The sequence below is a fragment of the Tiliqua scincoides genome, chromosome 6 (assembly GCF_035046505.1).
Source record: "Tiliqua scincoides isolate rTilSci1 chromosome 6, rTilSci1.hap2, whole genome shotgun sequence".
NCBI lineage: Eukaryota > Metazoa > Chordata > Lepidosauria > Squamata > Scincidae > Tiliqua > Tiliqua scincoides.
In genome coordinates this window covers 1,373,195-1,387,291 of record NC_089826.1, presented here as the reverse complement: position 1 = coordinate 1,387,291, position 14,097 = coordinate 1,373,195, and the positions used below count along the sequence as shown (strand labels likewise).

Genomic DNA, 14,097 nt, shown 5'->3' with positions numbered 1-14,097 from the left:
CTAGCCCCTCATGCTTGGCTTCTTCTCCTTTCCCCTGGAGGCCTAGAGAAAGATGCCAATCCCCTGAAACTTCAGGCCAAAACCTGAGACTTGGTGTATGTGTGCGCATCCAGCAGAATCAAGTGGCAAAGAGTTCCTTGAACTGTAGCCCTTCAGGCCGCATACCAGGAATGGCAGTTTTGAATCTCAGAGGCACCTGGTAGAAGACAGGATGCTGCAAAGGCCTTACTGCCACCCAGGAAATGCAAGGCTCTGGTGTTTTAAGGGGCAAAATGGCATTCGGAAAACCAGCATGACAGGAAGATGGGCTCACTTGTGGGACAGGCTGTAGCTCTGCAGATGGAGCCATCCCTGCTTGATATGCAGAATGTCCAGGCCTGGCAGCACCTCCAGGGAGGGCTGGGAAAGTCCCCGCACAGAGCCACTAGCAAACCCTGCAGGCAGCCTGAACCTGCGGAAGACAGAGGCTTGCTCCATCCTGCTCTTCTCCCTGAATCTTTGCTCTTACTGGGTGCAGAGATTTTCCGGGTGGTGGGATGGGCAGCTAATCAGACCTGCCGCCTTGAGTGGTCCAGTGCTGGAAAAAGTGTTATGATTTGGATGTTGCTCAATGTATAAACTGGCATGTAAAGTGTACCCAGAGGGCTATGACGGGCCTATGAGGGATGTGTCAGCTGACCCCGTTCTGAAGCTGTTCTGTGTCATTAAGAACTAAAAAGTGAGAGACAGCTAGAGGTGTGAGCCACAGGGCAGATCTTCATTGGGAAGTTCTCTTGCAGAAGCCCCACTGAAATGAACAGGAACAGTGCAAGAGCATGGCAATGCTCTAGTGCAGGGGTGCTCACACTTTTTTGGCTCGAGAGCTACTTTGAAACCCAGCAAGGCCGGGAGATCTACCAGAGTTTTTTTTACAATGTTCGCGCCATCATAACATATAACATTTATGTGTACAATGTATGTTGGTGTACCTTGAGCCCCACTGAGTATAACAGGACTTATTCCTGCGTAGACATGCCTAGGATTAGGCTGTGAGGCTGCAATCCTAGCCACACTTACCTGGGAGTAAGGCCCATTGAGTACAATGGGCCTTACTCCTGGCGTTTCCTCCCAGAGGCACCTGAAGGGGGGGTCGTCACTCCGCGATCTACTCATTTTGCTTCGCGATCTACCGGTAGATCGCGATCCACCTATTGAGCACCCCTGCTCTAGTGCAATTCCCATTCGTTTCAGAAATGCTTGTGTACAAGGATTTCCCAGTGGGATTTGCCCCTGCTGACTGGTAGGTAGGTGGGCACCATTTGGATTTCTGCCCCCAGCACGACACATCTTGGGCCCAGACTTTTGGACCATGCCCAGAAGACAACAGGAAAATACTGTGTCATGAGGTGGGTGCCTACATCCTGTATCAGCTGAAGCTAATGCTACAAATGTACCTGAAAACAAAATAGAAGGTTGGGATTCTTAAGCTGCCACATTCAGTGGGCCCTCTGCATCCTTGGAGCATCAGTTACAGGACCCCCAATAGATACCAGATTCCATAGATAATGAAATCGGGGGGGACGGGAGACAGTGTGGTGCTGCAGTTACTTACATGGGTGTCATATGTGGCCTCCTGGCCTCCTCAGAAGCCTCCAGGATGTAACAGGAAGTGATTTCTGGTCCAGCTATGGGCTCGGCATTCACAGACAAGGAGGGCCTGCTGTTGTTGCTTCAGCACCTATATGGTGCACCTATATATGCACCTATATGGTGCAACTGAACCACTGCAGAAAAATCTGGTAAATCTGGTAAAACTCTGCTGGGCACAGAGTGGGGCAGGGCTGGAACAGAGCCTCTTTTTATTTTTAATTTTAAGAAGTTTATACCCCGCCTTCTCTGTGCCGCAGCAAATGCCCAAGGCAGTTTACAAAGCTTTATAATAAAGTAGAGTACCATAACGAGAAAAAAACATCAAACGCTTACACTGTACTACAATTCTGTCCTTATACTACTACCTATAAGTAGAGGTGTTTGCTTTTGGTGAGTAAGATAGGATTACCACTCAAGTCTTACCGGACATGAGCTTACCTCTGAGTAAAATAAATAACACCTTTTCAGACAGCTCTACCTATAGGCTGCCTGGAAAGCAGTGCAGGAGCTCTCACTGGTGGCCTTGCGGGGATGGCGTTGGCCTTCAGACCAGCCGTGGGGCTGAAGCTGCCGCGTCCTGAGGCGACTAAAGCAGTGTGTGGGTTTTGTGTTCTTTGCCTGGGACAGGAAGCAAACTTGGAACTGGTCCACCTTGCCCTGAAAGCCAGGCAGTGCTCAGCCAGTGACTTGGACACCCTCGTTGCTCGCCTGATTGATGAGGTCATCGCAGACTGCAGGTATAAATATATATATCTCTGTATTCGTGGTCCATGAGGCTTTTGGGGAGTTTATTACAAGTGTGTTTGTTTGGCTTGGATGGGGGCCCCAGTGCTGAAGAATGCCGTCCATTGGCGTGCGCTTGCTGCAAAGGTGGCCGAGCCAAGGCACGGAGTTGAAAAGGTGATATTTGAGGCAGGTCATAAATTTCCACTCCGCAGGCCCCAGCCGACCTGAATGGGCCTCATTGTATTTTGGGGTGAGCCGTTCTGACAGCTCCTCTCTCCAGTGGAATACTCTGGCGGGTGGGCAGGCTGGCCTCCAGCCTGTGATTCTGCATCTAATTGTCATTAATTGTTCACGTAGCGCCTGATGTTCAGAGTGCTTGAAGTCTCGGCCTTGAACTCCTTGTACCAACAGTGGGATGCATGTCGGGATCATTTCTCCTGTTCAGGAAAAGACTCTGGAGCTTAAGAGGTGGTCTGCCTGGCTTTGAGCCACCCCAGAAAGGCCCTTGGCACAGCGGTGATTCCTGGGCTGCTCTGTCCATACTATACTGGGGTGGGGGGTGTGAATCTCACTTTCCCGGCATTTTGACTCTTCCACACTGAATCCTGGAAAAACAAAGAGCATCACAGCAACAGACCTTGTTGGGGTGGAGGAAGCAATGCTTTAAGTGCTGTTTGTAAGGAAGAGAGCGCACATCTCAACCCTGAGCATGTGTACCTGATATTGTGTCCAGTTGCTTGCACTGGGGCTTAATTCAAGTAAAAGAAAGTTTGTTTGAGACAAGCAGCTCCATAGTCACCTGCAGGCAGGTCTGTTGTGTCCCTTCTGTCAGGTGGTTTTTGTGGGTTCGGTTCAGTGGTAACAGACACTGCACCGTGGCGTCACACCTTCACATGGCGGCTCTCTGCACTTGCTGTCCAGGCCCATGTGTCACCCAGGAGCCAGGTCTGCAGAATTCCTCCCCCCTCTCCAAGGAGACTGCTGCTATTTATGTTTGGTCTGGGGTCTCAAATGATGTCCTCTGGCCCTCCAAAAGCCTTCTAAGGCCCCCAGAAGGCCTTTAAGCATTACTTCCGGTTTTCATCCGAAAACCTGTTTAATGGCCCTTCAGACGACTTCTGGAGGGCTGGAGGACATGTGAGCACTCCCTGGCCCTGAGAAGGGTGGGTGGGCAGGTGGTGGCAGGTGAGTAGGCAGGTGGGTGTTGGCTGCAGTGCCACCTGCACAGGCCTCACAGGTGTGGTGCCCCAGGGAACTTGCCCCCCAACCCCCCAGAATGCCAGTGGCTTCCTGCACCCACAATGCTGTGCCCAGGAATCTCCCACCTGGCTTGTGGGTGTTAGGCATATTGCATGGGTATGTCTGAGCCCCAGTTCAGTGCAGAAGTGCCTCCCGTGAGCCTAGCACTGAACCAGAAGGCCTCTTCCAAGAACTTTGAATTTGAAATGCTGTGGGAGCAACAGAGCCTCCTTGCTTACCGCTGCCACTGCCAGCTGTTTTGCATCCCCCCCCCCCTTGGGCTGCCTTTGTTTCTTTGGGAAATCCTGGAATCATGCTGCATCATGGATGCGCTTTCTTCTGAGTATGGGGCTTTTGGGGGAAGGGAAATGACACCCACCAGCCGTTGGCCACAGGGAACGTAGGAAGGAGGACCATGGCATTCTGTGGGGCTTACTCTGTAGTAAGCATGTGTAGGATTGCAGGCTTATGTTGTTGATCCTCCTGCCACAGGGTTGTTCTCTCTTCACCTTTCCCACCCTCATCCTTTCAATATGTGCTTCCAAGCGAAGGGAGAATTTGTAATCCACACGGGTTATTGACAGTGCGGAATCCAGGTGTGGTGTAGTGATCGTTCTACACTAATTAATGCAGAGAACAAGATAGTGAAGCTGATGTGTGCTGACATGAATGCTGGTTTGAACCCCTGTTTTAGCCCCAAGAATGCATTCCAGGGGAGGGGAGGAAAGTCCCACCCCCTCTTGCCCTCTTAATTGTGGGTCAATAACGGTGATTGAAGTGTATTGCATTTTGGGGCGAGGCTTTCTTTTTCAAGGGCGAGCAGATCCTCTTTCCAATGGAATATTCTGGTTAAGGGGGAAGTGGTCTGGGAGTCCCCATTGTGAACATTGCTGTTGCTGCTACTCTCTAGCTCCTGGCAGGTGGTCATGCAGGTCAAAATGACACGGGAGGAGGAGGGCTGGATGGGTGGGATCATGGCAGAGCCTGTGGGTGCCACCCCCACCTTCTTTCTCAGGAGTTCCCCTGATCCTGCTCAACATTTGCCAATGGCCTCTGTGTGGGGGAAAAAAGCTCGTTTACTTGAAGTTAATTGCTTTGGGTCAATTGCTGTTTCCATTCTTCTAATAACCACACTGTGTGCCAACTCAGCAGGGGCTAAAAGCCTTTTTATTTTGCCAGGTCTTTCCTATTTAGCTTCCTCTTACCTCTCATTTAATATTTTTATTTTTTAACCTGTTTTACGCTGTTTTTATTGCATCGTTTTTAATTGACTGTGTTTAATATTTCTTGGTTCTCTTGTCAAGTTGTAAGCCTCTTTGGCCACCAAGTCTTGTGGGGAGGAAGGTGGGCTGTGAGTCTATTAAAGAAATGTAGATTCTTTGTATTTGCAATATATTGTAATAAATAAATTTTTTTATACAAATAAACTCCCACCACAAGAACGGGAAAGGCTTGAGCCCTGTTTTGGCCCTCTCTGAACACCTTGGTGGTCAGTACATAGGAATGGTCATTGTGAATTGAGGGAACAGCCCACTCCCCCAGTTCTGCCGGGCAAGAACTGTAGGTAGCTGGAGAGTGGTGATGCTCTCCAGGAAGCATTGCCCCCCCCCCCCACTGGCTGCTTGAAGGTGCAGCAGCTTCTTCTCCTCCCTTCTGTCTGTTTAGCCCCCCCCCCCAAAAAGGAGCCGCTCCAGCTGCCTTTCTTCAACTCATCCCCCCACAGCCTCTCCCCACAGGGTGCTTGTTTAGCAAATGTCAGAGAGGCCGTAAATATGACCTGGCTTCTGTGTGTGCCATACGTGACCTGGGGCCAATCCCAGGACTTTGCTCCCGGAGGTGAGGCTCCCTCCAACACAAATTCAATTAAATGGTGGGGGAATGTTGAGGCAGGAGCTGCCAGGCTGGTTGTTTGTGTAGCTGGGGAGGGGGGGCTGGCTCCCACCCTCCTCCCCACCACCGTCCTGTGGTAGACGGCTTCTGTGCTGAATAAATCAGCCGGCAGTGGCAGCGGTTGATGATGGTGGCTGTCATGTAACCCACAAAGCCGTCTTCCTTCAGGGTTCCCCCCCTCCCCGCTTTGCATTGTCTGTGGCTGCAGCAGCCCTGCAGGGTCTCGGTCATAGAGAAGCCTCCCCCACCCTGCTATTTTGAGATGCTGGATTTAAGGGGATTGAGCGTGCCACCATCTCTTGCATGCGCCTGCCACTGATCTGTCACCCCGTCCATCCGTGAAGAAGTCTACAAACAAATCTCTTACTTTGAAACTAACAGCCCAATCCTATCTAAACAGCCCCATGATACAGCCACACCACTGGAACACATGCTGCATCCTACGGGGGGGGGGGGGGAGAGCCAGTTCTGCAGGTCTCCTCCAGGTAAGGGAACATTTGTTCCCTTGTCCAGGGACAAGCAAGGGACGACTTACCCTATTCAGATCTGAGCCAGTAATTTTGCTGGCATAAGGTCTGCGTGGACCCTGGAAGGTGGATCGAAGCCAGGAAGGGGGCTAGGATATTGGTGGAGCTGCTGCCACTGATGCCGCCCCCTTCCTGGCCTCAAAGTACCTTTCACCCTGGCCTGATCGCCTCCCCATTCCTCGCCCTCCCCTCCCTATTCCGCTCACCAACAAAGGCAGGCTGCAACATTTGGGGCTCTTTAGATGGGGAAAAAGCAACTGAGGAGGGAGCATGATTGAGAGCCATAAAATTCTGTATGGAGCAGAGGGACTGGATAGAGAAGCCCTTCTTCTCTCGTGGCACTAGAACCTTGCTGGGTCAGCCAATGAAACTGAAAGCGTGGGAGATTTAGGACAGACTGAAGGTGGTGTTTCCTTACATGGTGCATCGTTAGTCAGTGGAACTCATTGCTACCAGGTGTCGTGATGACCACTGGCTGAGGTGGCTTTTGAAGGGGATTGGTTCCCCAGTCATGGTCTATCAAAGGCTACCAGTCTTGATGGCTCTGCGCAATCTCCTGGTGCAACAGCAGCAGTGTGAATGCCAGTTGTGGAGAAGGACTGACAGGAGAGGCATCTGGCTTCCTTTCTCTTTGTGGTCTTTGCTGAGGTGGCTGGTAGGCTAGTCTAGATGGACCTTTGGCACTTCTTGTGCGAGCCTCTCCTCGTTCACACAGTCCCCACCCAGATGTAGTGTTTAGAGAGTGGCTCCGTGTTTTCCAGGTAACTCCAGCATGCCAGAATCTCAGCGAAGCCAACGTGGCAGCCATGCAGGTCAGGTCTCCAGTGGACCTCATAACAAGTGCCTTTCATCCAGTGGGGAGATAGTACTCATTTGACCCCATAGCCATGGTGACCATGTGACACTGTCATGACTGGCTTGGTCTCATTGGAAGTGGTGTTGACTGGGGCAGTGATGCACCAGTGGAAGAGAGGTGCCCGTGTAGCTGCCTGGGCATTCAAAAGAGATAAGGTTTGGGGAACAAGGGTGCAGAGTGAGGCCCCAATGGAAATTCCTGCCCTGGGTGGTTGTTTAGTTCCTAAGTCCAGTGCTGGATGTGAAAATTCTCTGGTTCCCTTCTGCTTCTGTTGCTCTTCACAGCCAGCCGTTGCCTGATGTCTCCAAGAAGCCAGGCAGTACCCACCTGGACCAGTATCTGCACTGCTTTCGGTCCACCAACCTCCAACAGATTGTCCAAGCAGCCCTGAGACTAAAGCATGAAGATTCTGACCTGCAGACGGTCCTGGACCAGGCAGAAGATTGGGCCTCCAGGCTGAAATCCATGGCGGAGGAGGTAACGTGCTTCCTGTTTTGCACAGGAATGTAAGGGGAGGGCATGTCCATGAAATGTCTACCAGGCCCCAGTTTCAGCCATTGTTTGAGGGTTTCCAAAACACTGACCAGGAAATGCCTTCATTTCCTGACCAGGAGTTGTCTTCATATCTGGCAGCTGGATGGCTCTTTCGATAATTTCTGAGCCAAAGCGTCTAATGGGATGAGTGCAGCTGGAGGTGTTTCTGAGATGGGGGCTCTGCAGATGGTTTGCCACTCAGTGTATCCGTGACAGGGAGCCACAGACAACCCTGGGCCTCTAGAGAGTGGGCCTGCATGTTTTTTTATATGCTAGTCGGGACTCTCAGTGCCAACTGGCCTTGAGCAAGGCAGAGACGGCTTCTTTCCTCCTTCTGTCTGACCTCTTTTCCCCGCTCCCACATGTGCTGCATTCTCACCTGCCAACCTGTTCTTCCCCAGCCTCAGAACAGCCTGCCAGACGTGGTGATCTGGATGTTGCGTGGGGACAGGCGTGTGGCCTACAGCCGGGTGCCAGCGCATGAGGTCCTTTACTCCAGGAATGGAGCAAGATGCTGCGGCAAGAACTGTGGGAAGCTCCAGACCATATTCATGAAAGTAGGTTTCCTTGGCTCTGTTTCTGGAAAATGTGGACTTCTGCAAACAACATGGCAATGTCTTGAGCGCTCTGCTTTTCTCCACCTCTCAGGATTAAATGAGAACATGACTTTCACCACATCATTGGCCTTGACCTGCTTGCTTTCCCAACCCATAGGTAACATCCAGGGGGTGGCAGTACAGTCTGCAGTGGTGACAGGGGGTCTTTAACCCCCCCCCACCAGAGCCTCACATTGGTACTAATGGTAGCAAACAACACAAGTGGAGGGGCCCCATCTGGAGTGGAACTGCACTAGGGAATATGGTTAGAGCTCCTCCACATCGAGCCCCCAAGGGAACAAGTGGGCACATCAAGGCCAGTGATGTAATCTGCTTTCCTTGACCTGTGACCTTGATGACACTTTCACCATGGAAAAGGAGTGTCTGGGTTGCAGATCGAGTGCCTTGGCTCTCTTTGTCCCAACAGCCTCTTGGCGCCTCTGCATGTGTGTCAAGTCAGTGGTCAGGAATGCTGGCTGCAGCCACCATGACTGCCAAGCAGTTAATCCAGGAGACGAGTTGATGGTCCTGAACGGCTCCCGAGTGGTCCAAGGCGGGCGACTTCGTTCCTGCTTGCAAGACTGTCATGAGTCAAGCCTGGGGGGGGGTGCCCAAGCCGGGGTGTCTTTTGGGGCAGGCTCTGGGGAGAAGCAAAGAAGCATTTGGTCTCGTAGTGTTTGTTTTGAGAGACGGATAAAGGCAGCGGATCCTGTGGAAGACGCAGAATTAGATTTTGGTCTGAGATGGCGAGGGGGAGGTCAAAGGAGGAGCCGGCTGCCCACAGTTATGTCGTGCTGAGAAAGCCTGTTGCTGCGGAGGCTTTCAGGAGTGCGCTGCCTCCCTCCGTCCAAATGCTGAAACCTGTTGATTTGTTGTTGGGTTTTTTTTTTTGAAGCAAACATTCCAAAGAACCCTCTTTCCAAAGGGAACCAGAACCCAGCTGGTGAGGCACCCCCGGAACTTCTCCCTGCCCAGAGAAGTGGGGCCTGAGTATGTAGCAAGTAGTTGGCATGGGGGTGGATGAGAGGGGATGGGAGAGTCCAGGGAGCAAAGGAGGTGCCAAGTCAGACCAGGGGAGGTCAGGGTGGGCTGTGGAAAGCATTAGTTGAAGGGGGGCGATTCTTGGAGGAGGAGGCTGCAGATGCCTGAACTGGGCCCCAGAACTCCCCCCATGCAGCCACCTCTGAGCTTCCTTCCAAACCCCCCTTTTCCTGGAAGCCTTTGGCAAAGCCCTCTTGGTCCCAGAGCTCATGCCTTGAAACAATACGCATGAGTCTCCTCCTGTTCCCCTCTGCTTGTGTGTCCTTCCCTTCTCGCTTCGTTAATTGTAAGCTCCTCTGGGCATGGACCTCTTCTCTTGTGCTTCATGAAAACCCAGGCAGATGGATGGAATGACAGCAGCAATTCAGTAGCAAGGGGGCAGCAGTGGCTTGTTGTGGAGAGAGAGCAGGGGGTTGTTCTCAAACGGAGCCCAGATGTGCACAGCTGGCCATCAACTGGTGTGCCCAGTTGGTAGCCAGAGGAAAGCTCCTTGCTGTGTTAAATTCATAGTTTAGCTCTGTGGGTTTGGCCTGTGGCACGGAGAGGAAGAGCTCTGATCCTGAATGGCTGTCCAAGCTGTAGTCTAAGAAAAACCAGGCATGTTTAACATACTGTATAGAGGGGCTCTTTGAGTCCCTCCAGCCCTCCAATTCATGGAGCACCCTCATGATTCTCTCATCCAGTCAGGCAGTTGAAGCGACCTCATGGGATAAGTGTTGCCAAGAGCTGTGATCCAGTGTTGCTGCCCCTTCACTCCCAGTTAACTTGAAAGGCTGCTGGGCTTGGCTTAAATGTTCATTAATTTCCTCCCATTTTGTTCTAGTGTCCTCAGGAGGAGGCGATGGGGCCCAGGATACCAGTCCAAATCCGGGTCAAACTGTGGTTCGGGCTGGCAGTGGATGAGAAGGAGTTCAACCAGTCAGCAGAGGGAAGGCTGTCCGTCTTCGCAGAAACAGTGAGCGCAGTTGTGTTTTGGTTGGGTTGGGATTTCCATGCCAATGCATTCTTAAAGGCCCAGTTCTTCTCCAGTTGCCTGTGTGGAGTGGCAGGAGGTTGTACTTTTGCTGGTTTAAGGACGACATTGCCTATCCTGCCTCTCGCTCACAAGGGGGATCTGTCTGTCCTTGTGTGTGCGATACAAAACAGAAGCAATGAAGGAAAAAAATCAAAAAGCAAGGTTTGAGTAAAATATGATTCCACTGATTGTTTCAAGTTTGCATTTACACCATTTGTTTCTGAAAACTTTACAAGTTTCTGCCTATTAACGGAAAAAGATCTTAAATCTAGTCCTTAAGATTACAAAGGGGAGCTGGTTCACCTCACTGCCCCCTTCCAGAAGTAGGTGGCTTGAAACTGTTCCTCTGAGCTTTACTCCCCAAACAGACTTCATCCAGTGGTGGTGGTGGTGGGGTGATCAGGAGGCCTGCCTGAGGAAAGCAAAAATATTGTCAGCTTACCTCTGCGTAGGCCTCCTGGTGGCCTGTGGGTTTCTGTGGACTCACCCCAGCTCTAATGCTGAAAGGGGTGGGGCAGGTTGGAAAAGAGGGGATAAGATACTGGTGCGCACTGATGCCACTGAGATCCACTCCTCATTCCCCATTCTGAAACTCTCCGTGCCCCAAGAAACATCCCTTCTGCCTACTTACTGGCACTGTCAGAGCTCCGGCAGCCACATCTGTATGTGCTGCACCTCTCTCCATTTGCAGTGTATGACAGCAGCCTGGTTTTCATGCTGCCGTAGGACCTTGTGCTGCCGAAATGGGAGTTCTGGCAGTGCGAGGTCCCAATAGGACTGGGCCCTAAACAGGAATGCTTATGGGATTTCTGGGGGTAAGGTCTCCAGAGTGTGGGTGTGGGGGGGGGGCTTGCTATATTTGCTGCTTTCCCACTGGACACACACACACTCTGTCTCTGTTTCAGTATGAAAATCAAACCAAGCTTGCATTGGTTGGGAACTGGGGCACCACTGGCTTAACCTACCCCAAGTACTCTGATGTCACGGGCAAGATCAAGCTGCCAAAAGACAGTTTCAAGCCCTCCGCTGGCTGGGCCTGGGCTGGAGACTGGTTTGTCAGTCCTGAAAAAACGTGAGTAGATGGTTGTGCGGTCTTGTTGGCCTCCACTCTCCTTCCCTGGCATCAGTGGGCACCACCTCCCCAGCCAAGGCTGGGTTTCTGTAGGTTTCGTTAGAGAGAGGGGTCGTGTGTTCCGTTATTCAGATCAAGTCAAAGTAAAAATCTCTGGAAGGAGCCATCAGGCGCAACGCTGGTGGCCAGGAAGAGATGGGTGGCTACTTGGGCCGGAAGTGGCTAGCCTCACAGACCGCCAGAACTCTGGACACCTGGGATGGTGTGTGGGAGACTGACAGAGAAGAAAGCAAGGCCTGTATTGGTGGGAGTTGGTCAGAAGGCATTGGACATGACCAGTATCAAGTGCGGACTTTTCAAAGTTGCTTCCTATAAATGCAAAAGCCCTCCAGGAACTTCTTAAGTCCTGTCCAAGTGTCTGTCTATTGTGCGTTTTGTCCATGGGTGGAACTTCAGCCTGTCTTGGGTCATGTGACTCAGTGGAGTGTGTCCAACAGCAGATCAGGGATGCCAGGAGCAGCAATTTCCACCATCCTGGCCACTCAGTGTTCATGGGAGACTGTGGCTTGCATGTTCCATTCCTTCCCAAGAAAGTTCAGCACTGCTTGCAGTGACAGGAACAATGATGTGTGAACCACCCTTTCTGTTTCGTGGGATATGGAGGCCTTGGCTGTAGCGGAGAAAAGGCTTTTTTTGGTCTGAGAACTCCAAACACTTTTAGGATTCATTTTGTTTTCCCCACAGGCTTCTGTATGATGTGGATGCTGGTCACATGAACTTCATGGAGGAGGTGTTTGAGAATCAAGTGCGCCTTCCTGGGGGCCAGTGGATTCACATGGCTGAGGCCTACACGGATGTGGTGAGGGATCTCCACTTCATTCCACATCATCTTTAGATCGTAGTGAATCAATCATGACCTCCATCTCTTCCTCTTTCACCTGCCCCATCCCCCTGAGAAGTAGCAATGCATTTCACTGACTTTCTCTCCTCCTCTTCCAGAATGGAGAGAAGGTTCTGGCCAAGGATGAGATTGAGTGTCCTCTAGGGTGGAAGTGGGAAGATGTTGAATGGGATACAGATCTCAACAGAGCTGTTGATGAGAGAGGTAATTATTTCTGTAAATTCTCCTTTACTGTGCCCTTAGAGGCCATCTTCACTTGGAGAAAAACGGCATTTCTTCTCTGTCCCAACCCTGTTCAGTGTGATCTGGAGGGTTTGGTCCTTCTCCGTGGGATTTGCTCATCATTGCCCACGAGATGTGGGAGGGCATTGACCATCTTCCACCTGTGCACTTTTGCTGGTGTAAATGCGGTGTATGTCATTCTCAAGGTACAACTGACTTTCCTTTCATGGGGACTCCTACCCCATGGGCACAGAGCCCACTTCTCTCAGGAAGCTCTTCATCATAGGCACCTGTTACTGGATGCCTTTCGGCTGATTCACTAGGTTAAGTAGGAGTTGCTGCTCCCCGGTTATTGGTTGGCAACCTTCAGTCTCGAAAGACTATGGTATAAGCCTACAGCACCCAGTATTCCCAGGCGGTCTCCCATCCAAGTACTAACCAGGCCTGACCCTGCTTAGCTTCCGAGATCAGACGAGATCGGGCGTGTGCAGGGTCTGAGATGATAACCTCAGTTTCTCTGATCAAGGCGTACCAGGGCCCCTCACTCTTGGGACATTCAGGCATGCTCTCCTGTAGTTACTGCAGCAGCAATATTTATCTGTCTTTGATTATTTCAAATTGATGAAACTATTTTATTGTAAACTGTCCCTATGTTTTTATATTCTGTACTAGCTGCATTGGGACTGTTTCGTGATGGGCATGATAGAAATGAATGAATAATTAAAATAACGATACCTTTCAGCACATCTCTTCCCCCTCCACCGCCATTTCTCTTTTGTCTTTGAGGTTGGGAATATGGCATCACCATCCCTCCAGACCACAAGCCCAAGTCCTGGGTGCCAGCAGAGAAGATGTACCACACAAATCGCCGCAGGCGTTGGATGAGACGCCGGAGAAGAGACCTCACTCAGATGGAAGCTCTGAAAAAGGTGGCCCCTCCCTCTTCTTCTTGCATCCTGTGCAAGACTCATATATTTCTTGAAGGCTCCTTGGAGCTATCCAAGCTTGACCTTATTGCACCTGCGTGGCCTCTTCTCCAGTCCCTGTTGCTTCATGTCAGAACTTGGTCTCTGCTGCATCCCTGTTTGCCTGTGTATAGACAGTGTCCAGGCCATCATTTTTCAGGGACCAGGAGGTGACGTCACCTGTTGCTGAAGTGATATGTGCTCATCTCCCGCCTTCCCAGGGTTGTCTAGCCTTATAGGTTTCCATTGTGCTATTGCTAGGACGATGCCTGTCCTGCAGTTTCTAGGATAGAAATTAATAATAATAATAACTTTATTTATACCCCGCCCTTCTCCCCAAAGGGACCCAGGGCAGCTTACAATGGTTAAAAACAGATTAAAACATGATTTAGCAAGCAGATAAAAACATTATAACACATTAACAGATATCATAAAAACAGTAGTCAGATAAAAAGTCAGGTAAAAAAGAGCATATAGCAGCAGATCGTAAAGAATCAGGTCAGTAAAAAATACTAAAAGATGTAGAAAAGATGTTAAAAAGGCCATGAGCTCAGAAGGCTTGTTTAGACAGAAGGGTCTTCAGGCCTTGCCGAAAAGTCTCAAGAGAGGGAGCCCTTCTCAAGTCAAGGGGAAGGGAGTTCCATAACGTTGGTGCCACTACTGAATTGCCGCCCCAGCTGCTGAAGGGTTGACTCGTGGGGCGCACAAGCTTGAAAAAATGTTTGGCAAGAAAGGGTTTAACTGCCCCTTCTTTCTGGTCCTCTGCTTGACCTGAAGCCTCTGGCAGTTGCTTGACATGGAAACTGAAAGCCTTCAGGAAACACAAGGGGGATCTATAGGTGATGAGTAGTGAGCAGTTTGGCCCGGAAGCTGTACCATTGGCC

The 14,097-nt window shown here is 50.9% G+C and overlaps 1 protein-coding gene and 1 pseudogene across 9 annotated transcripts in view; one reads left to right on the top strand and one right to left on the bottom strand.

Moving 5' to 3' along the window:
* The window catches only part of DYSF (dysferlin), a 130,987-nt gene that overhangs the window by 42,818 nt on the left and 74,072 nt on the right, over positions 1 to 14,097 (top strand). For all 9 annotated transcript variants that reach the window (XM_066632110.1, XM_066632106.1, XM_066632108.1 and 6 more), the window contains 8 exons: positions 2,257 to 2,366; positions 7,152 to 7,344; positions 7,803 to 7,958; positions 9,862 to 9,993; positions 10,959 to 11,125; positions 11,870 to 11,984; positions 12,125 to 12,230; positions 13,035 to 13,177. In XM_066632110.1, coding sequence (XP_066488207.1) covers positions 2,257 to 2,366; positions 7,152 to 7,344; positions 7,803 to 7,958; positions 9,862 to 9,993; positions 10,959 to 11,125; positions 11,870 to 11,984; positions 12,125 to 12,230; positions 13,035 to 13,177 — 1,122 coding nt within the window. The remainder of the gene's footprint in view (positions 1 to 2,256; positions 2,367 to 7,151; positions 7,345 to 7,802; positions 7,959 to 9,861; positions 9,994 to 10,958; positions 11,126 to 11,869; positions 11,985 to 12,124; positions 12,231 to 13,034; positions 13,178 to 14,097) is intronic.
* LOC136656674 (5S ribosomal RNA) lies at positions 12,639 to 12,755 on the bottom strand (annotated as a pseudogene).